A 27,984-nucleotide genomic window follows, 5' to 3' on the forward strand; every position below is an offset into this window, starting at 1 on the left:
TTACTTAAACCTATTAGAAAAGCAAAGGGACAAAAGTATCTAGAACACCCCAAAGAAGACAGTTTATGTTAAAGTTAAGAATACCTTTTAATCGACACCATAAGGTAAGTGAAAAGACAAACCTCAAAAGACAAGCCTTCTCTAAGGTAAGAGAAGATATATTAAGGATACATAACCAATACAAGTTTGCATCCAGAATATATGAATAACCCCTATGAATTAGGAAGAAGACAACAACCCAGATGAAACATGGATGAAGGTCATAAACAGGCATTTCATAGGAACTACTACAAATGATCCATGAACAAATAAAAAAGCATTAAATTGCATCATTAATCAGAAAAGGGAAAATTAAAACTATAGGAAGACACCTTTTCAAACCACCAGAACAGCCAAATTTTAAAGTCTGCCCATACCAATGCTTGCCAGGGCTGTGGAGGTGCTCTTGTGCCCTGCTGAGTTTATAGATACAACTACTCTGGAGACCATTTCAGCACCACCTAGAACACCTGAGAGAAATTCTTGCAGATGAGGTATGTCCACAGTGCCCATAACAGTGTTGGTACTGGCATCAAACTGGGAACAATTTAACTACCAATCAACAGGAAAATAGATGTTTGAACTGTGACACATTTATATAAGGGAATACTATACAGCAGGGAAAATAAATTATAGCTGCAAACATTACCATGATGAGCCTTATAAACATAGTGATAAACACTGTTGACTTTCTCAGGAAGCAACAGAATCAACTCAAAGAAGGCAAAATAAACATATATATATATATATATATATATATATTCTACTCCTGATGTAGCTGTCCTCTTAGTTTGCTTTTGTTTTAGGTGTGTTTGTTATATATACATACATATATATATATGTAATATGTAAATGTATATAATTATGTATTATATATAAATATTATATATAACATATATAGAACTTTTAATATATTTTTAGGAAATATATATGTGGCACATTTCTAAAACAAGGGTTGGCCTGGTTCCTGTTTTGGTAAATAAAGTTGAATATTGCCTATGGCTGCTTTCATACTACAATGACAGATTTGAGTACTTGTAACATAAGTCATATGGTCTGCAAAACAGAAAATATTTACTATCTGGTTCATTATAAATAATGTTTGCTGATCCCTGCTTTACAGGAAAGAAAGAGAATGATTAACCCAAACTATAGGGTAGTGGTTACCTCCAAGTAGACAGAGTGGGGGTGTGTAATCAGAGAGAAGCTTCTAATGTCCTAAAGTAAGGAATTATTTCTTAAGGTAGATACTAGGCAGATAGATTTTTAGTAATATTATCCCTTAAAATATAAATACATGTTTTACATACTTTTCTGTTTATATAATGTGTTCTATAATATAAAAAAATAAAGAAGGAAGAAAGATTGATTCTGATCCTGGAAGTCACCCCAATGAATATTAAGCACCCTGGAATTTTAGAACTTACATCCTGCATCTATATCTGGTATCAGCTCTGAAAATTCTCCTAACCTTTCTAAGTAGCAGATTATATCCAGAAGTAGTTTTCTACTCTAAAATTCTAGCCTTCCCAGAGTTACAGGATAAAGCAGTGTTTTAGAGTTGAAATACCAAGATCTACATCACCCAGTCAAACCAACCTGCCAGTGCAGAATCCCCTTAACATCTTGGACAAATGGCTGCCCTTCCCTGTTTGAGCGTAAGCCATGTAGAAGAGGGCTGGGGTCATAAACAGCCTGTCTGCTTGTGGAGTTCCCACCAGGACCAACTGCTTCTGTGCCCTGTTCCCTAACTACCTCCTAAACTTCTGACTCAAAGAAGGCAACATAAATTGATGTATTTTTTTCTGACCACTTCTCTCAACAGCCCCCTGTGAAGGAACTCAAAAACCATGTCATCCAGGCACACCCATGGTGTGGAAGCTGGCACTGCTGCACTTGGGATTAAGGCCTGTGCATGACCATGGGAGCCATGTGTAGGTGCATCTAGAGCCCATGCATTTCCCTACATGACTTTCCACCTCTGGTTGATGCTAATGGCCAGATATTCTTTATCAGAGTAGAATGAAATCTCTGCCACTCTAGCTTCTCCCAGGGATTCCTGCTGTTTTGTTATCTGGTGCATCAGAAAACATACCCTTTATTCATAAGACACTATGTATTTTTCCTTACTAAAATACTTGGTCCAATTTACCTGTAGAGATCTGTGATCATGTTGTCCTCATACCGAGCACACAGGTTGTTGAGGACTTGCTCATGCTGGCCAAACAAGCAAATGTAGTTGGAGGTAGGGAAAGCCTCCTTAGAAAGGCATGTGATGGTTTCCACCATTTTATACTTGTTAACATGTATCCGGAAGTAATTCCCATTTTTCGCATTACCTGTTACTACTTCTGAACCCTGGAGAGGAATGGATCAAAAAACAACATTAGAAACATTTCTGAATGTTGGGAACTTTATCACAGAAATTTACTTTCCAAACACAAGACAAGCTATCACTTGTTGCAAATAGCTATAACAGACAAGGTCTAAACTCAACAGAAAATAGCTATGTCCAAAACCACATACTTGGACTTAATGACTAATTCTTCCTCAAGATATTTTAAACTGTAACTGTATTGTTCCACGTTTTTAAGTTAGTTGCTAGGTTACAGCCAATTCTGTATTATTCAATACCTCACACAGCTAATATGTGGGACTGGGTTTACTCTGCTCTGTGAGGTGTGCTAAAATTGTTAATTTTCTTAGTTTTTCACAGCACTGTTTTGAGAAAAACCTCCCAGCCAAGAATGATAGAAAGAATCTCAGTTTTTTAAAAAGTTTACTTAAATAAGGAAACAAATAAAAGGTGAATCTCTGGCAGCTAGGTTTGGGGAGGTTCAGCTGTTTTGTAAGATCTATTTCCAGGAAGAAAGTGGAAGTTTATGGGAAACACACATATACATTCTGCAGGAGATTACATATATATATGCATATATATATATATAATTATACATATAATTTCTATTTATTTTTTATTTGTATTGGTTTTNTTTAAAAAGTTTACTTAAATAAGGAAACAAATAAAAGGTGAATCTCTGGCAGCTAGGTTTGGGGAGGTTCAGCTGTTTTGTAAGATCTATTTCCAGGAAGAAAGTGGAAGTTTATGGGAAACACACATATACATTCTGCAGGAGATTATATATATATATGCATATATATATAATTATACATATAATTTCTATTTATTTTTTATTTGTATTGGTTTTGAGAGAGAGAGAGAGAGAGAGAGAGAGAGAGACAGAAAGGTTGATTTGTTGTTCCACTTATTTATGCCTTCATTGGTTGTTTCCTTGTATATGCCCTGATCAGAGACCAAGCATGCAACCTTGGCATATTGGGACAATACTCTAACCAACAGAGCTACGTGGCCAGGATCTGCAGGCTCCTATTTAGTCTGTAAATTGTCAAAGCTTTGTGTCCCCTAGAAACTGGCTAAAACTACCATCTAAGCCCAGATGACAAGGAAAGATGCTACACTACCCCATGTCACACCACCACTTTTTCTTTTTTAACCTCTAGTGGCTATCAGCTTACGAAACAGAGGCACACTCCCCATGGGCTCAGGAAACCAAACTGGGAACCCATAGCAGACAAATAGGTTTTGTTGGTGGTGGTTGAACCATAATTTACCCCTGGACTCTGAACTTAGACCATGGTAACGCTCAATAAATCTTTCCTGAGTGCATATAGATTTAAGCTTTTGCTCTGAACTTGAATGTGGCATTTATAAATCCAAGGCAAGTTGGATATACTGATCCCAAACATTTACTTAGTCCTGAACATCCCCTGGGAATTTTTCCTAAACAAGAACACACAGTTTAACTGGACTTTTAAATAAATTGAAGCAACTGGTCGGTGTTTGGATACCATATGGCAGAAATCCTGAGAAGGAGTCAGGCAATTACAAAGGCACAAAGTGAAGTATACAGGAGGGGTATCAGGTAAATCCTGGGCTAGTCCCAACTATGTGTGAGAAATTGTGTGTTTGGGGTGTGAGAGAGAACAAATACAGCTTAGGAAAGTGGTTGGGGACTGCAGCTGGCCCATCACTCATAAAGATGAATGGATACAGAGAGAAAAATCTACCTCATATCAAGGATTCAGAAAATGAACTTAGTAAAGGATTACCTAACAAAACAATGGTATCCTAATGACAGGGCACAACACATATATTAGAATTTATTGGTAAACTACATTTAATAACAGAAAAATATGATCACAGTACATTTTATATTATAAAATAGTTTTAAAATGTACAGATCATTCCTTTTTTATCAACATTTTAATAAATGTTATTCTGTGGTTGGCAAATTGTGTCATTTTCATTGTTTCTTTCTCTGTTCTTTTGACTACTCATCATTGCTAACTTTTTTCGTTTATTCAATCTTTACTGTATTTTCCCCATTACCATTTAGTCCCCTATACTCCTCTCCCCCCAGCAGTCACCACATTGTTGTCCATGACCATGAGTCCTTTTTTCTTTTTTGCCCAATCCCTTTTTGTTCCCCCCCACCCCACCTGTCAGACTGCTCTCCATCTATGAGTCTGTCTTTATTTTCCTTGTCAGTTCAGTTTGTTTTTTAGATGAGTGAAATCATATGGTATTTGTCTTTCTCTGACTGGCTTATTTCACTTAGCATAATGTTCTCCAGGTCCATTCATTCTGTCACAAAAGGTAAAATTTTCATATTTCTTATGACCAAGTAGTGTTCCATTGTGTAAATGTCCCAGAGTTGTTTTATCTACTCATTTACTGATGGGCACTTGGGCTGCTTCTATATCTTGGTGATTGTAAGTACTGCTGCAATGAATATAGTGGTGCTTATGTTCTTTTGAATTAGTGTTTCAGGTTTCTTTGTATATATCCTCAGAAGTGAGACTGCTGGGTGAAAAGGCAGATCCATTTTTAGTTTTTTTGAGGTATCTCCATACGACTTTCCGCAGTGGCTGCACCAATCCACATTCCCACCAATGGTGCAAAAGTGTTCCTGTAGGAGACCGTTCTGTGTGGCGTGGTGGCCCAGCTCCCACTCAGAGATGCATAGGACCCACACCCATGGATAGGTTCTCCTGTAGGGAATCAGGCCTGCAATGTGCCTAGGCTGCTTTGAGTCTTGCTTTTTGCTAAAAATTCCCTCACCCAGATTTGTGGTGAACATTTACTGCAAAATAACTTCCTAAAATCCATGCTGAACCTTCCAAGGATAAGTGTAACCAGTTCAACCACTTTTGCCTTTTCATTTGCAAATATCCCTCTTCTGTGAAGTGATTAGTGGTATTGGTTCCTTTGTTTTCTGTAAAAGGTAACCACCTAAAATGAACTTGTGCATAGTAAATGAGGACCATCATGTATTGTGCCGAGAAACCCAATAAAGGCCGGTCATGGCAAGGGCAGTGGCTTTTGCTCCCTTTGAGATAAAAAGCCATACTGTCCCTTTTCCTCCACCAGACTCAGCAGTCCATGTGAATGTCTCATTTCATCCATAATGATGCAGACACTGCAGGTCAGTGTCCCCATCAGGTTCCCCTTTCTCCACATCCTCAAAAGCACTTGTTGTTTGTTGATTTATTGATGATAGCTATTCTGACAGGTGTGAAAAGATATCTCATTGTGGTTTTAATTTGCATTTCTCTAATGATTAGTGACATTGAGCATCTTTTTGTATGTCTGTTGGCCATCTGTATGTCCTCCTTGGAGAAGCGTCTATTCAGATCCTTTGCCTATTTTTTACTTGGTTTGTTTGGGGTTTTTTGGTGTTGAGTTTCATAAGTTCTTCATAAATTTTGGATATTAACCCCCTGTCAGAAGTATTGGTGAATAATTTCTCCCATTCTGTGGGTTGTCTTCTTATTTTGTTGATGATTTCCTTTGCTGTGCAAACCCTTTTTAGTTTGATGTAATCCAATTTGTTGATCTTTTCTTTTGTATCCCTTGCCTGGATAAAATATTGCTGTAAGCAATGTCTAAGATTTTGCTTCCTATGTTTTCCTTCTATGACTTTTATGGTTTTGGGTATAACATTTAAATCTTTGACCCTTTTTGAATTTATTCTTGTGCGTGATATAAGGAGGTGGTCTAGTTTCATTTTTCTACACATATATGTCCAATTTTCCCAACACCGTTTATTGAATAGACTGTCTTTAACCCACTTTATGTGCTTGCTTCCTCTGTCAAATGTTATTTGACTATAAAGGTGTGGGCTTATCTGGGCTCTCTATTCTGCTGTTTTGATTACTATGAATAGTATAGTTTCATATTAGGTAGAATGAGTCCTCCAAGCTTTTTCTTCTTTCTCAGGATTGCTGTTGCTATGCAGGGCCTTTCATGGTTCCATATAAATGTTTGAAATATTTGTTCTAGTTCTGTGAAATATGTCATTGGAATTTTGGTAGGAATTGCACTGAATCTACAGATTGCTTTGGGTAGAATGGACATTTTAATGATGTTAATTCTTCCTATCCATGAACATGGTATGTGCTTCCACTTATTTGTATCTTCTTCCATTTCTTTCTTTAGTGTCATATAATTTCCCAGGTATAGGTCTTTTACATTCTCGACTAGGTTTATTCTTAGGTATTTTTTTCTTTGTGTAACAATTGTGAATTAAGTTTTCTTAACTTCCCTTTCTGTTAGTTTGTTATTAGCACATTAAAATGCAACTGATTTCTTGATATCAATTTTGTATCCTTCCACTTTGCTGAATTCATTTATAAGTTATAGTAGTTTCTTGGTGGAATACACTGGAAAGAATAACAGTAGGTTAAATGAAGCAGAAGACTGAGTCAGTGATTTGGAAGACAAGGTAGAAAAAACACCCAGGTAGAGTAGGAAAAAAAAGAATTTTTAAAAATGAGGAGCACTTTGAAACATTTTGGACAACATGAAGCATAATAACATCCGCAACATGGGAATATCAGAAGGAGAAGAGAGCAAGTAAGGGATTGAGAATGTACTTGAAGAAATAATGACTGAAAACTTCCCTAATCTGGTGAAGGAAGAAGACACACAAGTCCAAGACACTGAGAGAATCCCAAACAAATTGGACCCAAAGAAGCCTATGCTGAGACACATCATAATTAAAATTAAATTTTAATTTAATTTTAAATTCAGGCTTAAAGACAAAGAGAGAATCTTAAAAGCCACAAGAGAAAAGCAGGTAGTTTATCTATGAGGGAACACCAATAAAACTGTCATCTGCTTACTCAGCAGAAACATTTTAGGACAGAAGGCAGTGGTGTGAAATATTCAAGGTGATGAAAAGCAAAGACCTACAACCAAGGCTACTTTACCCAGCAATGTTATCATTTAAAATTGATTGAGAGATAAGGAGCTTCCCAGAGAAGAAAAAAAGAAAGGAATTTGTTAACACCAAACCAGTACTGCAACAAATGTTAAAGGGCTTTCTTTAAGAAGAAGAGAAGAAGAAGAAGAAGAAAAAGAGAAAGGAAAAAAACAGAAGAAAATAGCCTAATAATCAATTGGCATTAAATATGTATTTTTCAATAATCGCTTAAATGTAAATGGCTTACATGTTCTAACCAAAAGACATAGGGTAGCTGAATGCATAAGAAAACAAGACCCATATATATGCTGCCTCCAAGAGACTTATCTCAGATCAAAAGATACATACAGACTAAAAGTAAAGGAATTTTTTAAAAAGATACTTCATGCAGATGGAAAAGAAAAAAAGAGCTGGGGTAGCATTACTTATATCCAACACAATAGACTTTAAAACTAAGGCTACAGTAAGAGACAAAGGATACTACATAATGATAGCAAACTAACAAGAAGATGATATAACCCTAGTAAACATTTATGTACCCAACGTAGGAACACCAAAATATGTAAAAAAATCTTGATGGACATAAAGGGAGAGATTGACAGAAATACAGCCATAGAAAGGGATTTCAACACCCCATTGAATTCAATGTATAGATCTCCAGAAAGAAAATCCACAAGTAGACAGTGGCCTTTAATGACACACTTGATGAAATGAATTTAATTGGTATCTTTAGAGCATTTCACCCCACAGCAGTAGAATATACATACTTTTCAAATGCATATAAAATGTTTCTAGGATAGACCACATGTTAGGACACAAAACAAGTCTCAATAAATTTAAGAAAAGTGAAATCATATTCAGCATCTTTTCTGACCACAATGCTATGAAACTAGAAATCAATCATAAGAACACTGAAAAGCATGCAAAGACATGGAAGCTAAATAACAGATTATTAAACAATGAATGGGGCAACAATAAGATGAAGGAAGAAATCAAAAGATACCTTGAAACAAATGAAAATGAGAACACAAGCATCCAAAATCTGTGGGACACTGGGAAAGATTCCTAAGAGGAAAATTCATAGCATTACAGGCTTATCTCAAAAAAAAAAAAAAAAAAAAAAGAAAGAGAAACTGCTTAAATAAACATCTAACTTCACATTTTGAGGAATTTGAAAAAGTACAACAAACGAAGCCCAGTGAGTAGAAGGAAGGAAATAAAAACAGATCAGAGCAGAAATAAAAGAAATAGTCTTTAAAAACTGTACAAAACATCAATGAATCCAACAGCTGATTCTTTGAAAAGATAAACAAGATTGACATGCCTTTAATCAGACTCATCAAGAAAAAAAAGGAAAGGATCCAAACAAATAAAATCAGAAATGAACAAGAATAAATAACATCTGACACAAAAGAAGTACAAAGAATTGTAAGAAAATATTATAAACAACTATATCATTTCTAATTTTTAAACAATGACTACTACTTCTAAAATGATAAGTTATTCTTAAATAATATGGCTGTGCTGGGGCAAGGAACTAGACTTTTGGTGAAAAAAATGAAAGAAAAAGAAATGAAACAGAAAGCAGAAGAAAAAGGAAGGAAGGTAGTGAGTCAAGAATTTTTGACTTTTCAGACTAAGCAATGAACACATAGGAGTGGGGCACTTGGCATCATAGAATAGTCCTGGCATCAACTTTACTTAGTGGCCCATCGTAGTAAAAACTATTTCTGAATTAAACACACATACACATACGAGAGTGAAGAATGCGTTCTTCATGTACCTTTTTAATATTAAATGCAAGACTTTAAAGACCATTTGAGTTTGGCGCCAGCAGCTTTAGGCTTAGTCCCTGACCCACCTTCTCACCTTTAGTCTGGGAAGCCCCTTTGCAGTAGGGATGCCTTGGTGGAAAAGCTGAATGAGTGTCTGAGGAGGGACCATTCCCTCACCTGGTGGTAGAGTGGTTGGCAGTCCAGGACAGAGGGTCCTGCCAACAGCTCTGCCATAGTTTTAGCACCAGGTTTTTTCAGGGTTCACTGGAGAACAGACTCAGCCATTCCACAAAGTCTTATCCCTTCATCCTCCTCCTCTTTAAAATTTCTTTATTCTGAATGATTAAGGAAGGGAACCCAGGCATCAAAGGTATACACCTTAAGATCTGTCCATATGGCTGACAAAATTTTGACTTGGCAGTGTTTCACTCACTACTCCACCTTCTGCTCACAAAGACCCTATGTTTAGGGGGGATGGTTTGGCCAAAGCTGAACACCTCAAGACTCAGGTCACCATGATGAGCCCTTGCAGGCTGCTGGCTGACAGCAAGGAGTCTGAGCATATAGGCTCTTCTATGTCAGCCTGTTTCAATTTCTTACCTTAATGTGTTTGTTTGGGAGGTTTTTTTGGTCTTATTTTTTTAATTTAAAATTGAATTATAATTTTTGGGTTGCCTCTGTATCTTTTAGCACATCATAGCTATGGGGGTTTAAAGAATGAAAAAAGTAGCCAGACTGTAGAGGCAGAAATGACTTGTGCTATGACAGCTAATATTAACAAAAAAGTAATTGTGTCCACTTATTGAGATCTGGTATTCTGTTAACATAACTGGGGAGGGGAGCATTTTGGGAATCTGGAACACTTCAAAATATCTTGCATCAACATTAAAGACAACTCACCTACAGATGGGTTTCTCAGACACTGATTACCCTAGTAGGGCTGGGCAGACTATCTAAATTTCTTAGGTTATTCCTATATGGTTGCTGGAAAACTGGGAAAAATCCAGTGAAATCCAGAACACTTCTGCCCCTCCTCACAGAAAAATCACTCCACTAATGACAAGGCAGCTTCCGGCCCTGCCATCTCATGAGGGATTCTAGGGATTATAATGATTTAATATACCTTCCAATTCTGTGGGATTGTTAGAAAATTTGGATTTTGAATTTAACATTGTAATGGAGTAACTGGTTGTGGTGTGTTTCTTTTTCTTTCTCTTTGGATACAATTACCCTTTCAAGTTCCTTCATGATTGTGATGAAGGTTTGAAAATGGCTCTGAATTCATACCAAATGGAAAACACAGGATTAATCAGACTTGGTGTGCAAAAAATAAAGTTCCCAGCTCTTATGATGAATACAGAATTTTAAATTTAATGGTATCCAAAGCAGAATTTGTTATGACAAATTTCTTTACTCTGTGGTGTATAAGCCAACAAAGCATGTGGACTGGAATCTGTAAATTAGTTTATTTTGAAGATGACTTGGAGGCCCCTTTCTTCCTTTTGTCAGGCACCTCTCATGAAGCTCATGAACTATTAAAGTAACTTCTTACTTAAATATTTTAATTCATGAGTGCTATAAAAGTTTGATAAGACTAATGTGTACTACATTTATTATCATAATAATTTTAGTTTCTTTATTAAAATATTGTGCAGTAGGCTCTGTTCTCAATCATCTGGCTATATTTAGGTGACTGCCAACAATTTTACTTAACAAAATTAATTCCAATTCCAAAAGACTGTCATGGAATCTATCTATCTTTATTTATTTATTTATTGGAGAATAAAACAGAAAAAATCTGTTTAGAACTTCTGTACTAATTAAAAAGGAGGCCCACCTGGAAAAATAGTTAATTAAAGTCAGGGGTCCTATTCAAATACTGTCATTTCACCAGCCAAAGAATCTGTTAAAGTTGCATTCTTATTAAAACTCTCATTATGTAAAAATCCCTGTGGCTCCTCCTCTGACTTTATTCAGAGGCAGCCAGTAGTTCATAAATAAATTACACTGCATGTAGGAAATCACACAGTGTCCTTGAAAAATCTGGCTTTGTCTGAAATGAAGTGCAGTATTTTCTAGCTCTTGAACATATTTGGCTCCAGGTATTTATCTACAATGAACAAAGTGCTCAGCCTCTGAACACATCATCTGGGCTTCATCCTGTTCATCCAATGCCCCCCATCTTATCAGTGGCAGATCATATTCTCCAAAGTCTTCTCCAAAGATGGCCATAATATCCCCTACCCCACATTCTCTTCTATAATATGACCTTGACACTCTTCCCATTGAGAGATGAATTCTATGTCCTTTCTCCTTAAGTCTTGATGGGCTGTGACTGCAATAACTGAAGATGTGAGGGAAATATGCTGTGTGACTTTTGAGGCCAGGTGATGAAAAGTGATGCAGCTATCAACTTGCTAGTGGGGACACTTGTACTCAGAGACCTGAGCTGTCACATGAGAAATCTGACTATTTGAGGCTGCCATGCTGTGCAGAGGCCCAGGCTACATAGCCCAGGTGTGATACTCCGGTCAGCACTCCCTATGTTTGAATCATCCCAGCCCAGGTGAGTAACTCCTCAGAGGATCTACCATTATGTCACCCCTAATCTTCCAGTCTCCTGAGCTGAACCTCCAGACATTGTGGAAGAGTGACAAGCCCTTCCCACTGTGCTCTGTCTGAATTATGGACCCAAGGAATCTGAGCAGAATGAAATGGCTGCTTCAAGATGCAAAGTTTTGTTACATAACAATAGAAACTGGAACATCATTCATTATGATCCTTTATTTGTAAGAAAATTTTTCATCAGACCACATATACAAAGCACACCCAAAAGAATTGGTGAGAGGCCCAAGGGAAATAAGTTTTAAACACAGAGCATTTTCCCTTTCCGTGGAAGAAACAGATTTCATTATTTATCTGGAACTATGATTAACAATATCCACCACTGACTGGTCACCTATTTTGCTCCCAAAAGGCAGTGTTACTCTATACATGATCCCTAATAATCCCAGACATGCAGAAAAGTTGAATAACTTGTCCAAAGTCCATGAAAATGAAATGGAAGAGCTGGGATTCTAATTTCCTGAAGGAAGAAGGGTGAGAGGACAATAGTCTGTATAATGTGAGTCCACCTGCCTTTTGAGGAATTTTTCAACAACTTCCACTAACATCTCATTGATCAGAACCTGCCATATAAATGGCCCTAGTCTCAAGGAAATTTGGGAAATGTGTTTAAGTTGGTCATATCATTGACACCAAAATTACTAAGGATAAGAAAATGGGAATAGAAATTAAGTGGTCAACTTCTAGTTTCTGCCTCATATTGAGGGCAAAGGGGAACTAGTCAGAACATAGCTGTAAGGAAGCAAAAGGTGTTTTACTAACTAATGCAAAGAGGCTCTGGGACACACTCGAAGAGCGGGGTGTGTTCCAGGATGTGGTGTAAGAGCAACAAGGTTAGTCAGGCAGATAGCCATCTGGACAGTTACTAGGGAGGGAAATTTTACCCCTGTGCACAAGCTCAACTGACCAATCAAGTAAAGGAGCACGAGCCAGTGCACGAGTTAACTCACCAATAATCAGTGACCCTATTGTGCCCCTGAGCCAACCGCTAACCGCCACATCTGCTTCTGTATCCAGCTTGCTTGCTCGCCTCCATAAAACCCTAAGCTTGTAAGCATTTGGCGCGACTCTCATTTGCAGCCCTTGCGGGCACCATGTCTCCGGACACTTTGGAGAGTTCGCCCCTGCGCAGGTTAAACTTGGCCAATAAAGTAACATCTTTGGAACCCTGAAAGTCTCCGACATTTGTTCTCATGGTTGGTGAATGCAACACCTCACTGACAAAAAAGTAAACATGACACATCAGAAGGGAAACTGCCAGTTGACAACAAATACCAGTTTGGGGCCTTTTATTAAAAATCTTATTTGAGGAGCTTGCCAACCGACCAACCACATGTGCTCTTTCTGGTTACCTTGAGCCCAGTGACTTCCCCCTATCACACTCTGTACCTTTTGGGTGATCCCTCTGATATAATTCAGGGAGGTCAGGAAAACAAGGTCAGCACACACATTCCAGACCCTATGCAATTTCCTTACTATGTTGCCACAAATGTGGTTATTTTAGTTATCTATTGGTGTATCATTTAGTGGCTTCATGTTCTTCAATCAGTGAATGGAGAAGTAAACTGTATGATACATTCAGGCAATGGAATACTAAAGGAAAAGAGCTCTCAGGCCAGTAGCACAAATGAAAAAAGCCAACTTGAAAAGGTTACATACTATATGATTCCAATAATATGACATTTTGGACAAAGCAAAACTGGAGACAATAAGAAAATCAATGGGTGCCAGGGGTTAAGTGGGAGAAAGGGATGAACAGGTGGAGCACAGAGGATTCTTAGGACAGTGAAACTGCTCTGAATGATACTATAATGATGGACACATGTCATTATACATTTGTCCAAACCTCAAGAATGTACAACACTAAGAGTGAACCCTAATGTAAACCAGAGACTTTGATTAATAATGATGTGTCAATTTAAGTTCATCAGTCTCAACAAATGTCACTCTGATTAGGGATGTTGATAATGAAGACAGTTTGCATGATTGGGGGCAGGGATAAATAGGAAATCTCTCTACATTCCTCTCAATTTTGCTTTGAACCTAAAAATTCTCTTTTAAAAGTCATTAAAAAACAGTTAGTGACTCAAAACAACCATAAACTCTTATTACCTTGGTCTTTGAGAGTAAAAAATTGGGAGTAGCTTAGCTGGGGCATTCTGGCTCATGGCGTCTCATCAATGTGTAGTGAAGATGGTGGCAGGGGTTACATCATCTAAAGGCTTGACTGGGGCTGAAGGATCTACTCCCAAGGCAGCTGCCTAATGACTGCAGTGCAGGAATCCTTAAATCCTTAACACATGGACTCCTACCATGGGTTGCCCACCAGACCTTACAATCAGGGCAGTAAGTCATCCAGGAGGGTGCAAGTAGGAAACTGTAATACTTTTGCAACCTAGCCTTGGAAGACTCAAACTGTCATTTCCACAATATCCTGTTAGCTACACATAACAGCCCTATTCACTGTGAGGGGACCACAAAGGGGCATGAATACCAAGAGGCAGAAGTCACTGAGGGCCATCTTAGGAGCTAGTTACTGCAGTGGCTTTCTGATGCATAAACCAATACATTATGCTAAAGATCCGAATAAAGAATTCACCCCCTGTAAACAAAGTGTCATATTGGAAAGTAAAATGAAATTCAAGAATAGTACTTACAAAATCAGGCTGGGCCATTTGCACTTCCAAGGGAGTTAGAATGGCAGGCTTGGCAATATGCAGATAATGGTAAGACCCAGGAAGGATGCCTCCTAGAGGAAATGGCAAGTTTCCCACTTTTAATTTAGTTGTTAATAAGGGGGGGTAACATGGTAATAAGGTTGGTGAGCTTATATCTGTAGGACAAGACAAACAGAGATGCCTATAATGGTGTATGCTACTCAAACTTTCTCATGAAAGCACTGCTATTAGCAAGGAACTTCCTGGGATGGTTGGGCTTTACTTAACAAAATCAATATGAATGTGCCATTACACCCTGTAATGTAGCTAACAGTGCTCCAAGATGTGCCAAGCTGATACTGTGTATCCTGTAATTTCTCATAACTCCTGTTACTCTGCCTTATACCTGTCAAAGCCACAACCAGATCTTTAGAATCTTTAACTGTTGCAATGGTTTTTCCATTTCTCATCACCCCTCTCATATTTAACCAAAATATTTAAAAATTGAATTTTATAAAGAAAATCATAAATTTCTTGTCCACTGTTTTAGAAAACTATCATTATCACATTCCTTTTTAATTGTTGATGCTATTACAGATGTTCCCCGTTCTACCCCCATCCCCCTCTTTGGCCACCTCTACAAAGCCCCCACCCCTTCTCCCCTGGCCTTCACCACACTATTGTCTGTGTCCACAGGCTATACATATCTGTTCTTTGGCTAATCTCGTCACTTTCTTTTATCTAGCATCCCACTCTCAGTCCTTTCCCCTTTGAGGTCTGTTAGTCTGTTCCATGTATCCATGCCTCTGGTTCTATTTGGTTCATCAGTTTACTTTGTTCATTAGATTCCACATATAAGTGAGATCATATGCTATATCTTTCTCTGACTGGCTTATTTCATTTAGCATAATAATCTCCAGGTCCATCCATGCTGTCTCAAAGGGTAAGAGTTCCTTATTTATGGCCACATAGTATTCCATGTGTAAATGTGCAACAGCTTTTTTATCCACTAATCCACTGATGGGCACTTGGGCTGTTTTCAGGTCTTGGCTATTGTAAATAACACTGCTATGAACAATGGGATGCATATATTCATTCTGATTGCTATTTATTTCAGGATTCTTAGGGTATATTCCCAGAAGTGGGATCACTGGGTTAAAAGGCAGTTCCATTTCTAATTTTTCAAGGTAACTCCATACTGTTTTCAAATTCTTAATATTTCTCATTTGTCCCAGAAGTATGAGCCTCACCTAACTCTGGTCTCTGTCACCCATCCCGTCCCTTCTTTTTTCCCCACAGCCTCCATCTTTCTGAAGGTCTCATTGAAAATGAGAAGCAGAGCAGGACTCCATGAAGCCATGTAGATAGGTAGAAAAAATTAGGTCTGGGATGTAGGGCTTTTGTCTCTTCAGTTTGATGTTCTAGTTACTGTCTTAGGGTCCTTGGACACCTTAGGGGGTCTATGGATGGCTTTGGGTAGTAGACCTTCAACTTTCTGGAAATGAACAAAATTTTGTAAACATATGCATTTTTTGTAGAAGGTCTACCACATTCTTTTTTTAAAATTATTTATTTATTTATTTAATTGTTGTTCAAGTACAGTTTTCAGTCTTTTACTCCCATCCCAGCCCACCTACCCCCGTGCCACATTCAAAGACAGTATTTTCAAAAGTATTTCTCAACTCCTAAACATAAAGAAATTCCATGTTACTCATATAATGATCTCTTCAGAGATCAACAAGGCTTAGCAGATGAATGTGGACTGTTGACAGCTGCAAATGGTTTGGCTTATTCATTCAGATAGCAGACTAAAGTCTGGGATTCTTGGAAGGGTCTGTTTATCTTTGAACTTAGAGTGAGAATGAAAGTTTAGTGAGATATCAAAGCATCACACTATTATGACCAGTTGTGAGTAACCTCTGGGAAAATTACTGATCATACTCCAGTCTTTTAAGTTATATGTAAAATGGGACCACAGTTATTATATAGTCTATAATAAATGCTCAAAAGCAAAAGACCATGTTAATAATAATGTCAGGTCCATAATAAATACTTAAAAAATGAGAGAGCACCCTCACTTGTCTCTGCAAACCCACTAAGAGACAGAGTAGCCTCCTCACCAAACCTAAGAGAAGGATGGAGGGCTGCCCTGAGCATTGATCCAGATCTAACTGGTGGCTTCATCAGGGGGAAGAAGGTAGCTTACTACGCACCTTGAATCTTTGCTCCTTTGAACATGGGGATGAGTTGGTCAAGATCAGCTGGTGGTTCCGTCACAGGTTCAAGGGTCGGATCAAAGAGATTGAGCATAGCTGCTGCCAACTGGAAGCCAACTTCCTTGGAACTGAAGCTGCTGTGAGTCCACTCATTCGAATAATATCTATTGGAGAATTTGGTGAGGGAGCCAGCAGCTCTGATGGCTATGTCATTGGTGTGGAAGTTTGTATCAATCACAAGTCGGCCATCATAGACAAGGCATGCATCATTGAGTGCTTTAAATGTTTCATAATCCACATTCTTCTCACAAAAACTGAAAAATATCTATGAAGTGAACAATTACATTGTTACTTAGTTATCACTCTTACTTTCCCAAGAGTGTGAATAGTCAACAGGGGATTTTATTATTTGTAGAACCCACACAAAAATCTAAATCTACTAAATGTTTGTCATATTGGTGTGTGGGGGGGTGAGAGAGAGAGAGAGAAAGAGAGAGAGAGAGATGGACCAACAGACAGACACTTCTGTTTGGCATGAAGAACAAATTAAGATCACCCAATGTCACTCTTTTATTTTCATTTTTTTAATGTTTTTAATTCTCACCTGAGAATATGTTTATTTATTTTTAGAGAGAGAGAGGAAGGAAGAGAGAAAGAGAGAGAAAAAAAACATTGACGTGAGAAGCATTAATCAGTTACCTCCTATACACGCCCCAACTGAAGATCAAACCTTTACAGAGCTGTTGTGAGGAAGTGACAGAATGCACTGCAAGCATACAGCATTGTGTCAGGGACATGGCAACCTCTTAACGTTGGCACTCTTTAGATCTTTGACATTCCTTCCAGGAAGATGTGAGATCTAATTCCCTTCCATTGACTATGGACCAGCCTTAGCGACCTGCCTCTAGTTAGTAGAATGCAGGTGTAGTGATGCCACTTGGCCTCTGGGGCTAGGAAATGAAAAGTGATACAGCTTGCTTTCTCTCTCTCTCCCTCTCTCCCTCCCTCCCTCTCCCCCCCCCCCCCACACACACACTTGCCCTTAGAACCAAGTCACCATGGTAAAATGAAGCCCAGTGGCATGAAGGGGTCATTAATAAGTGTTCCGGCCAAAATTTCAACTAAAGTTGATCTAGCATCAGCAGGCAGACATGTGGGTGAAGATGCTTTCTAGATAATTCCAGCCCCACCCATGTTCTGACTTCAACCAGGAGCGACCTCTGGTGACAACTGCCTAGTTGAACCCAGTCCAACCCCAGGACCATGAGAGCGAATAATAACACATGATTCTTGTATTGTGCCACTAAGTTTGGGATGGCTTGTTACCCAGCAATAGATAAAATGAGCAATTAGAACATAAAACCCAAGATCATGACTATAAATTTACTATCCACCACCTTCCAGACCCCAAGTGTGCATGCAGCAAGTGAGGTTCACAGGACCTACTTACAGAGCATGTAAGTTTGAAAGGCTTGGTGGGCGTGGTGAAGCAGGCACTACGAATAGGGTTTGGGTTTTGACCCTCATTCCACTGAGCCAGGAGTGCCTCTCGGTAGATGGTAACCCCTGATGCTTGGAGCGCATCCTCCACTGCACTTTCCACTGAGTAGTTGTTGATGCAGGTGATGGTGGAGGTGGGCGGAGGTTGCACAAAGTGGATGCAGGAGCCCCTTATGCCAAGGTTTAAGAGTGTCTCCACTGTGGTGTAAGCATCAATTGTATCCCCATAGACAATGACATTCCCTAGAAAAAGGGAAAATGCTAAGTTATACAGTTTAAAAAGAGGAACAACCTTATTAGTCAAATTCTAATAATACTGAAATGCTCCCTGTAACCCTTTCCTTTTTCAGTTGCAGAAAGCCAGTGGTGTTACCTAGCAACGATGACCAAGACAATTTAGTAAAGAACTGACACAAAATATCCCACCAAGTATTCAAGTATTTTAACTCAGAAGTAGGACATTCATTTATGTTCCTATAATTTGAAAGTTGTAATTATAATAAATAAAACTGTCTAGAATAAAACTTTTTATCCTGTTTTTCTCCCTCTTTGCCACACTTATTAAGGAAAAAATTACTAAGGTTGGCAATGCATTAGAATTCTTCCTAAGATACAAAGGACAATGGTAAAAGAAATTCATGTACATGATGGTATGGATATATGAATATTTAAATGTTGAACCTTGCTGCCCTGGCTGGCGTAGCTCAGTGGATTGAGCGCGGGCCTGCGAACCAGATGATCGCGGTTCGATTCCCAGTCAGGACACATGCCTGGGTTGCAGGCCGGTTCCTTGCAGGCTAACTACCAGCAGGGGACGCACAAAATGCAACCATACATTGATGTTTCTCTCCCTCTCTCCTTCCCCTCTAAAGATGAATAAATAAATGAAACATCTTTAAAAAAATTATTAAATGTCGAACCTTGCTGATTTCAAGGAAATTTTTCCTTTTTTTGAGAACTAAAGACTAGAACATTTTGCATTTTAGGCATTGTTTTTTCCTCACCCAAGGACATGCTTACTGATTTTAGAGAAAGGATAAGGGAGAAAGAGACAGAAACTTCAACAAGAGAGAAACATTGATGGATTTCCCCCATAGATGACCCAACTAGGATGGAACCTACAACCTAAGTATGTGCTCTGATTGGTAATCAAACTAGCAACCTTTTGGCTTATGGATGACACTTCCACCAACCGAACCATACTGGCCAGGGCTAACAGAAAAACTTTATAAAGATTTAAATTCTAATTTCTAGGATCTACTGTGTCAGGACCTAGCAAAAGTGGCCAAAGAGTATCCTTTAGGTAAGTAAAAATAAAACCACTATAGTCTTGGGAGATTTCCCCTGTGTAACATTTTGATGATAACAATTAATATTGTTTATTTATATTTCTTAAAAATATTGAGGACTTCCGCCAAGATGGAGGCATAGGTGGAAACACTGTGCCTTCTCCCACAACCAAGTTTGAATACAACTAAGGTTTGGAGAACAAAGACACAGCCAAAGGACAGAAAATTGAATTATACGGAAATCCAACTACATCTAACTGTTCAACGGGGACGGTAAGAGGGGCAGGGCCAGCAGTGAGCAGGGTCGGGCAGGACAGATCCCCAGACCTAGGCGCGCAGGCAGCCCGGAACCAGCTGGGGTGCAGGGCAGACTGATCTCGGTCGCACATTCGCGCACAATGAGACAGACCACGCAGGCCCCAGGGGGCGAGGGCTGACGGCGGTGGCACACTCTCGTACAGTGGGATGAAACACGTGGGCCCGGTGACGGTGGCAGCTGCAGCACCGGTGGGGGCCTTGGTGGCAGGCAGCAGATGGGACTGGCATTGCTCCTCTTTGACCCTGCTCCCACATAAAGTGTCACAACCCAGCGAATGCGTTGCCCTGTGCTACTGAACACCTTAGGGCTCCGATCCTGGTACAGAACAGGCACAAAGAGCCCAAAAGATGGCGCAAGAAGAACTCAAAGTCCCAGAGCCGGTAACTCTCAGCGACTGAGAAATTGCCAGCCTCTCAGAAGCACAATTCAAGACACTGTTTATCAGGATGCTAACAGAACTGGTTGATTATAGTCACAAATTAGAGGAACATATGAAGGCTAAACTAATTGAAATGAAGGGAGATGTCCAGGAAACCAATAGTGATGGAAAGGAAACTGGGACTCAAATCAATGGAATGGACCAGAAGGAAGAACGAAACACCCAACCAGAAAGGAATGATGGGATGGGAATTCAAAAAAATGAGGAGAGGCTTAGGAACCTCCAGGACATCTTTAAACATTCCAACATCCGGATTATAGGGGTACCAGAAGGGGGAAAGAAACAGCCACGAGTGGAAAACGTATTTGAACAAATAATAAAGGAGAACTTCCCCAGTCTGGCAAAGGAAATAGACTTCCAGGAAATCCAGGAAGCTCAGAGAGTGCCAAAGAAGTTGGACCCAAGAAGGAACACACCAAGGCACATCATCATTACATTAGCCAAGACTAAAATGAAGGAGAGAATCCTAGAAGCAGCAAGAGATAAGAGGACAGTCACCTACAAAGGAGTACCCATCAGACTGTCAGCAGATTTCTCAAAAGAGACCTTACAGGCAAGAAGGGGCTGGAAAGAAGTATTCCAACTCATGAAATCCAAAGAGCTACAGCCATGATTGCTCTATCCAGCAAAACTTTTATTCAGAATGGAAGGACAGATAAAGTGCTTCTCAGATAAGGTCAAGTTCAAGGAGTTCATCATCACCAAGCCCTTATTATATGAAATGTTAAAGGGACTTATCTAAGAAAAAGAAGACAATCAAAAACTATGAATAGTAAAATGACACAAACACAACTATCAACAATGAACCCTTTTAAGAAAGTGAACTAAGCCAACAACTAGAACAGGAACAAAATCACAGAAATGGACATCAGTGGGGAGAGGGACAGGGGAGAATGGAGGAAAAGGTATAAGGAGTAAGAAGCACAAATGGTAGGTACAAAATAGACAGAAGGAGGTTAAGAATAGCATAGGAAAATGGAGAAGCCAAAGAACTATATGTACAACTCATGGACATGAACTAAGTGGGGTAGAATGGTGGTGGGAGGGGAGTACAGGCAGAGGAAAACAAAGGGGAGAAAAAACGGGTTGACTGTGAGAGATTAATCAATAAAATATGTATTTTATAAAAGATTCTCTCCTTATTTTTAATCTTGGGTAATGAAATCATGATGTGCCTTGGTGTGTGCTTCCTTGGAGCCAATTTCTTTGGGACTCTTTGAGCTTCCTGGACTTCCTGGAAATCTATTTCCTTTGTCAGATTGGGGAAGTTCTCCTTGATTATTTGTTCAAATAAGGTTTCAATTTCTTGCTCTTCCCTTCTCCTTCTGGAACCCCTATGACTCAAATGTTGGAATATATAAAGTTGTCCTGGAGGTTCCTCAGCCGCTCCTCATTTTCTGAATTCTTGTTTCTTCATTCTGTTCTGGTTGGGTGTTTATTTCTTTCTTCAGGTCGAAACCATTGATTTGAATCCAGGTTTCATTCCCATAACTGTTGGTTCCCTGTATATTTTCCTCTATTCCATTTTGCATAGTCTTTACTTTTTCCTCTATTTTGCAAGCATACTCAACCATTTCTGTGAGCATCTTGATTGCCAGTGTTTTGAACTCTACATCTGATAGGCTGTTTACATCCTCATCACTTAATTTTTTTCTGGAATTTTGATCTGTTCTTTCATTTGGACCATATTTCTTTGTCTTGACAGGTCTATTACATTGTAAGGGGGAGATCCTTAGGTATTTTCCAGGGCAGGGCAACTCAGGTTGATGCATTGTGGTGCTGTATGTGGGGGAGGGGTCAGAGAAGTTAACAATGCCATTTGCCAAGCACTCTGCCTGCTTTCAGTCTCTTCCTCTGCTACCCACAAGCAAATTTGGCCCTTCAAGATGAGAACATTAAAAGCAGCAAGAGAAAAGGAGACATTTACGCACAAAGGGGTGCCCATAGGACTATCAGCTGATTTCTCCAAAGAAACCTTAGAAAGAGGGACTGGAAAGAAGTATTCCAAGTCATAAAAGGCAAGGACCTACATCCAAGATTACTGTATCCAGCAAAGCTATCATTTAGAATGGAAGGGCAGGTAAAGTGCTTCCCAGATAAAGTCAAGTTGAAGGAGTTCATCATCACCAAGCCTTTATTATATGAAATGTTAAAGGGACTTATCTAAGAAAAAGAAGATAAAAAACATGTATATTAAAACAACAGCAAACTCACAATTATTAACAACCACACCGAAAACATAAACAAAAACAAACTAACCAAACAACTAGAACTGGAACAGATCCACAGAAATGGAGAGCACATGGAGGGTTATCAGCAGGGAGGCTGAGGGGGGCAAATAGGGGAAAAGGTAAGGAGAATAGGAAGCATAAATGGTAGGTACAAAACAGATGGGAGAGGATAAGAATAGTATGGGAAATGGAGAAGCCAAAGAATTTATATGTATGACCCATGGACATGAGCTAAAGTGGTGGAATGATGGTGGGAGGTGGGGTTCAGAGTGGAGGAGAATAAAGGGGATAAGAAAATGGGACACCTGTAATAGCATAATCTATAAAATATATTTTAAAAAACCCACAGCCAACATCATACTCAATTAGGAAAAAACTAAGAGCATTTTCCTTCATTGAGGAACAAGACAGGGATGACCACTTTCACCACTCTTATTCAGCATAGCACTGGAAGTGCTAACCACAGTGATCTAAAAAGTTGAAGAAATAAAAGTTACCCAAATTGGAAAGTGGAAGTAAAAACTGTCATTATTTGCAGACAACATGCTATTGTACAGAAGAAACCCTAAGGACTCTGCCAAAAAACCACTAGACCTAATAAATGAATTTGGCAAAGTAGCAGGATACAAAATCAATACTTGGAAATCAATGGCATTTTTATACACTGATAATGAAGTATTTGAAGGATAAAGTAAAGAAACAATCCCATTTACTATTGCAAGAAAAAAAATAAGGTACCTAGGAATAAATTTAACCAAGGAAGTAAAAGACCTGTACCCAGAAAACTACAGGACACTTAAGAAAGAAATTGAGGAAGATAGAAATAAGTGGAAGCATATACTGTATTCACAGATTGAAAGAATTAACATCATTAAAATGTCCATATTAGCCCTGGCTGGTGTAGCTCAGTGGATTGAGAGCAGGCCTGTAAACCACAGAATCGTGGTTCAATTCCCAGTCAGGGCACATGCCTGGGTTGCAGGCCAATTCCCAGCAGGGGATGCACGAGAGGCAACCATACATTGATGTTTCTCTCCCTCTCTCCTTCCCTTCCCCTCTAAAGATTTATAAATAAAATCTTTTTTAAAAAGTCCATATTACCCAAAGCAGTCCATAGATTTAACACAATTCCTATTAAAATATCAATGGCATATTTCACACATCTAAAAACAAACATTCCAACAATTTATATGGAACCAAAGAGGATCCTGAAGAGCTTCAGCAATCTTGAGAAAAAAGAACAAAGTTGCAGATATCAAACTATAAGGCTACTATAATCAAACACTCTGGTATTGGCATAAGAACAGAAATATAGGTCAATGGAAATGAGAAGAGAGCCCAGATATTAACCCACATGTTTATGTTCAATTGATATTTGACAAAGGAGGCAAGAGCATACAATGGAGTAAAGACAGTCTCTTCAATAAATGGTGTTAGGAAAACTGGACTGGTACATGCAAATAAATGAAACTGGAACACCACCAACTTATACCATACACAAGAATAAAGTAAAAGTGGATAAAGGATTTAAATGTAAATCACAAATCCATAAAGATCACAGAAGAAAACACAGGCACTAAAATCTCAGATATCTCACATAATAATATTTTTGCTGATACATCTCCTAGGGTAAGGAAAACAACAGAACAAATAAACAAATAGCACTACATCAAATTAAAAAGCTTCTGCATGCTAAAGAAACCATTAGCAAGGTAAAAAAGGGAACCCATTGTATTTGAGAGGATACTCACCAATGATACATCTGATAAGGGTTTAATCTCCAAAATATACAAAGAATTAATACAACCCAGATAAGGCCAAGTTAAAGAAGTTCATCATTACCAAGCCCTTAGTATATGAAATGTGAAGACTTATCTAAGGAAGAAGATAAAAAACTATGAACAGTACAACACACTCACAACTCTCAACAACTGAACCTAAAAAAAAATGAACTAAGCAAACAACTAGAACAGGAACAGCATCACAGAATTGGAGATCACATGGAAAGTTATCAGTGGGGAGGGGGAGGGGAGAATGGGGGGAAAGGTACAGGGAATAAGAAGCATAATTGGTAGGCATAAAATAGGTAGGGGGAGGTTAAGAATAGTATAAGAAATGGAGAAGCCAAAGAACTTATATGTACAACCCATGAGTGGGGAAGGGACACTGGAGGGTGAGGGGGTACATGGTGGTCAGGGATAAAGAGGAGAAAAAAAATTGGGACAACTGTAATAGCATAATCAATAAAATATACTTTAAAAAAAGAAAGAAACTGCTGTAAATTCAGTTTTCAGGCAAGCTGTGACAAATTACCACTAAATGATAGATTCAGTAAATCTCTCTTTTTTATCCTGTTTACAAAATGATATGAAAAGGAATTTTATGAAGCAAAATAAATGGCAAATGTATGTATTCAATTAGGTTGACTAAATTATGCCGAAAGCTACTTCAGTACAAAATTGAAAAAAGGTGTAATGACTTGTTTTATTTGCTTAAAAAATGAACTAGAATAACTTTCAGACTGCTTCTCTGAAGGTAATGGCTTCTAGAAAGTTCTCCCATACTTTCTGTTGCTCAAATATGGAATGCCAAGAGGGCACTGAAGCCAGAGGTAGGGTCCTTCCTTTGCCTTCATTAGGAGTCTCCAATTTTTTGGCTATTTACTCTTTTACTCCCTCTTCTAATTAAACATTCATAGATGAGCCGCATTTTATTTTGCTGAAAGAGCCAACATTTTGCTCAAATAATTGAGACTCCTGCCTGTTGTAAAACACGAATCCCAATGTCTGGCATAACAAAGAATCAGCCTGCCAGGAAATCCAACACTTGAACCTCAAACTGTCAATGTTTTCAGGTCTTCTGCCCTTTTAAAATATACATGCTAAAAAAAAGCATTCATTTTCAGTGAAACAAATTTAAGCATTTAGGCCCTATACAACTCATAACTTGGAGTTTAATATTCATCCAGTCCCCTTCATGTTAGCTTTTAGTAACTATAACTGTGAGATGAGCTTTTTCATTATGGACTCATGGAATCCCAGGCAATGCAATATTGCTGGGTTTTGGAAAGCTATACTATCTGCTCAGTGATTGTAGGCAATTGGAGAGAGTGATTCTTTTCCATACAAAAGGTAGTACATTTTATAAATCCTCTAATGTTTAAATTTGATGTGTATTTATCTCATAACTTCTATATATTTTATCTCCCTTTAAGTTTAGTTTGAAACAACCCCCAACCACAAATATGAGACTTTATCATAACAGTCAGCTATTGTTACAATAATACTGCATAACAAACTACCCCCCAAAACTCAATGTCAAACAACAAGCTTGTTGTAGGATGGCTCACATATCTATGGGCTGGCTAATGTCAGCGAAATGGCTCTGGGTTGTGCTTGGGATAAGGTTTGCACCATGTGTCTTTCATCCTCAATGGACCAACAGATACCTCAGGCACACCCTGTTTATGGAGAAATGCAAGAGCACAGGTAGGCAAGTGCAACTGCTCAAGCACTTTTCAAGCCTCTCTTATATTACATACTGTAATGTTCTATTTACCAAAGCAAGTCACATAGCCTTTCCCATGTTAAGAACACAGGAAGTACAGTCTGGCTGAAGGAGGAGGGAGAGAGGTATGGATATTTGCTGAAGAATAATAGGCCAAGCCATCACAGTCACTCTGGGCATATATTAAACAAATGTTTATATGATCTCATCTAAAATTTTTCATTTAAACATGATATGCTTAGTTATATTTCTCTCATTACCTATAAAATATATTAGAATCTCATTTAATATAATTTGTTACTGAATAAGAACAATTCATATCCCTCCACAAATATGACAAGGCCTGATATAAAACAATCAGCCCATAACTCTTTGCCAGTTTGGTTTCTTGCCTTTCCCCCCGCAGATTAACATACTATTAAGCACCAACACAGATGCAGGCTCTGCACCAGGAACAGAGATAAATAAAACAGTCCCTGCCCTCAAAGGGCTTACAGTCTAATAGAGACCAAGTAGCATTTGGCTGATTGCTACACTGTGGATTCAGATAAAACATAGGGATGGTGGTATCCCAGAGCACCTAACCCAGCCTGGGACTTCAGATAGTGCCTGAACTGGGAGTCAGCCAGTCACAGGGAAAAATAAAAGTATTCCAGGTCAGGGAACAGCATGATGAAGGCATGGAGATCAGAACTGTCCAAGGCACAGGGACTACCAAGAGTTCAGGGATAGGAGTACAAGGAGTAGAGGGTAGAAAGTGGTGGGAAATGGTGAGTAGGATAAGGGCAGTGGTACACAAATGCCGAGGTGGGACAGTGGGTCACCCAGAAGAGGCCCAGCCTCTGCCAGCTACTACATTATCCACAGGGAATCTTCACTGCATCCTGTCCAAGGGCATCAAGCTAGGGAAGAATCATGTTTGAAGGTAGAAGCGCTTGGTCCAAAATGATTTGCCATGGTCCATGAAGAAGTTTTGGTCACAATGAAGCATGTGCCCCGAGAGGTTTCAAGCCCAGGGAACCTCCCAGCTTTAAACACTGATGAGGGCCAGAGAGACAATGTTCTTCACTCCCATTCATACGAAATGTGTAATAGTTTCCCATGGTTGCTTTCATGCTTCACTGTGGACACTGTTCTGTAGGTAGTACCAGAGGAGGAGTTCTAGGGAAAGTGGGAAGGAATATCTACTGAGAGGGGGCTGTTTTCTTTCCCTCAGAGAGACTGTACCCCAAAGAAGGTCGGCCCAGTGCAGAGCTCCAGCTGAGAGAGTGAGAGAGCAAGAGAGCTAGAGTGAGAGAGCGAGAGCGAGAGGGTTAGTTAAGGGGGCTGGGAGGAAACAGGATGCATTTGTTACCTAGTTTCAGCCTCAGAGTTGATTGAGGCCTGGGGCTTCCTACCTTGCAGTGTGCAGCTAGGGAAAAGGGAGGAGGCAGGGGGTGAGCAAGTAGAGGCAGGGGGTGAGCAAGTAGAGGAGGCTGGCAATGCCTGCCAGACCTTTGAGGACCCTGAGCCTCAGCGGTAGGTACTCCAGAGTGCTCCAGGTCAGTGTGCAAAATCTACTCACCCGGGTTGTCTAGAATGTGACAGGCCATGTGGGTTTTGTCCTTCAGGGACAACTGGGCACTGATCTGAGCCTCTGTGACCTAGTTTTTCAGGTTGTTCTGCAGCATTAGCCGGCCCATGCCAGCTGTGTATCCTGGCCACAGTATACCACTACCCTGTGCTTCGTGCACTTAAGCAGTTTCTTGGTCTCAAACAGCAGGGGCATATCCAGAAACATACAGCAGTATCCTTGAAGGAAGTACTTGAAAGTTCCATCATTTCCTTTTGAATCTCAGGGTGGATAATAGTGTTGAGCAGATGTTGCTGGTCAGGCTGGTTAAATATCAGGTCTCCCAGGAACTTGCAATTAATGTTAACCATTTCCCAACAAGAGAGCAGTGCTGAAGGCCTCCACAATATGCCAGTGGGCAGAGTAGCCTGGCTGGACCGCATGCTGGGCACTGACATTAACATCAATCACTGCACATACCAGCTGCTGAAACACCTAGATCACTGAGCTCTTGCCTGAGGCACTGTCTTCTGTCAGACCAATCTGGAACAT

General features: G+C 39.3%; 1 protein-coding gene and 1 pseudogene across 1 annotated transcript in view; both read right to left on the reverse strand.

Moving 5' to 3' along the window:
• Positions 1–27,984, reverse strand: part of CFAP61 (cilia and flagella associated protein 61) — a 354,812-nt gene that overhangs the window by 55,769 nt on the left and 271,059 nt on the right. Inside the window, exons 20-23 of the mRNA XM_037057020.1 lie at positions 18,046–18,338; positions 16,593–16,920; positions 14,380–14,471; positions 2,192–2,397 (exon numbers count right to left, since the gene is read on the reverse strand). Of these exons, the coding sequence (XP_036912915.1) occupies positions 2,192–2,397; positions 14,380–14,471; positions 16,593–16,920; positions 18,046–18,338 (919 nt within the window). The remainder of the gene's footprint in view (positions 1–2,191; positions 2,398–14,379; positions 14,472–16,592; positions 16,921–18,045; positions 18,339–27,984) is intronic.
• Positions 27,292–27,984, reverse strand: LOC118994345 (dephospho-CoA kinase domain-containing protein-like; annotated as a pseudogene).

The sequence above is a fragment of the Sturnira hondurensis genome, unplaced genomic scaffold, assembly GCF_014824575.4.
Source record: "Sturnira hondurensis isolate 20B ecotype Veracruz unplaced genomic scaffold, ASM1482457v3 Scaffold0009244, whole genome shotgun sequence".
In the NCBI taxonomy this organism is placed as follows: Eukaryota; Metazoa; Chordata; class Mammalia; order Chiroptera; family Phyllostomidae; genus Sturnira; species Sturnira hondurensis.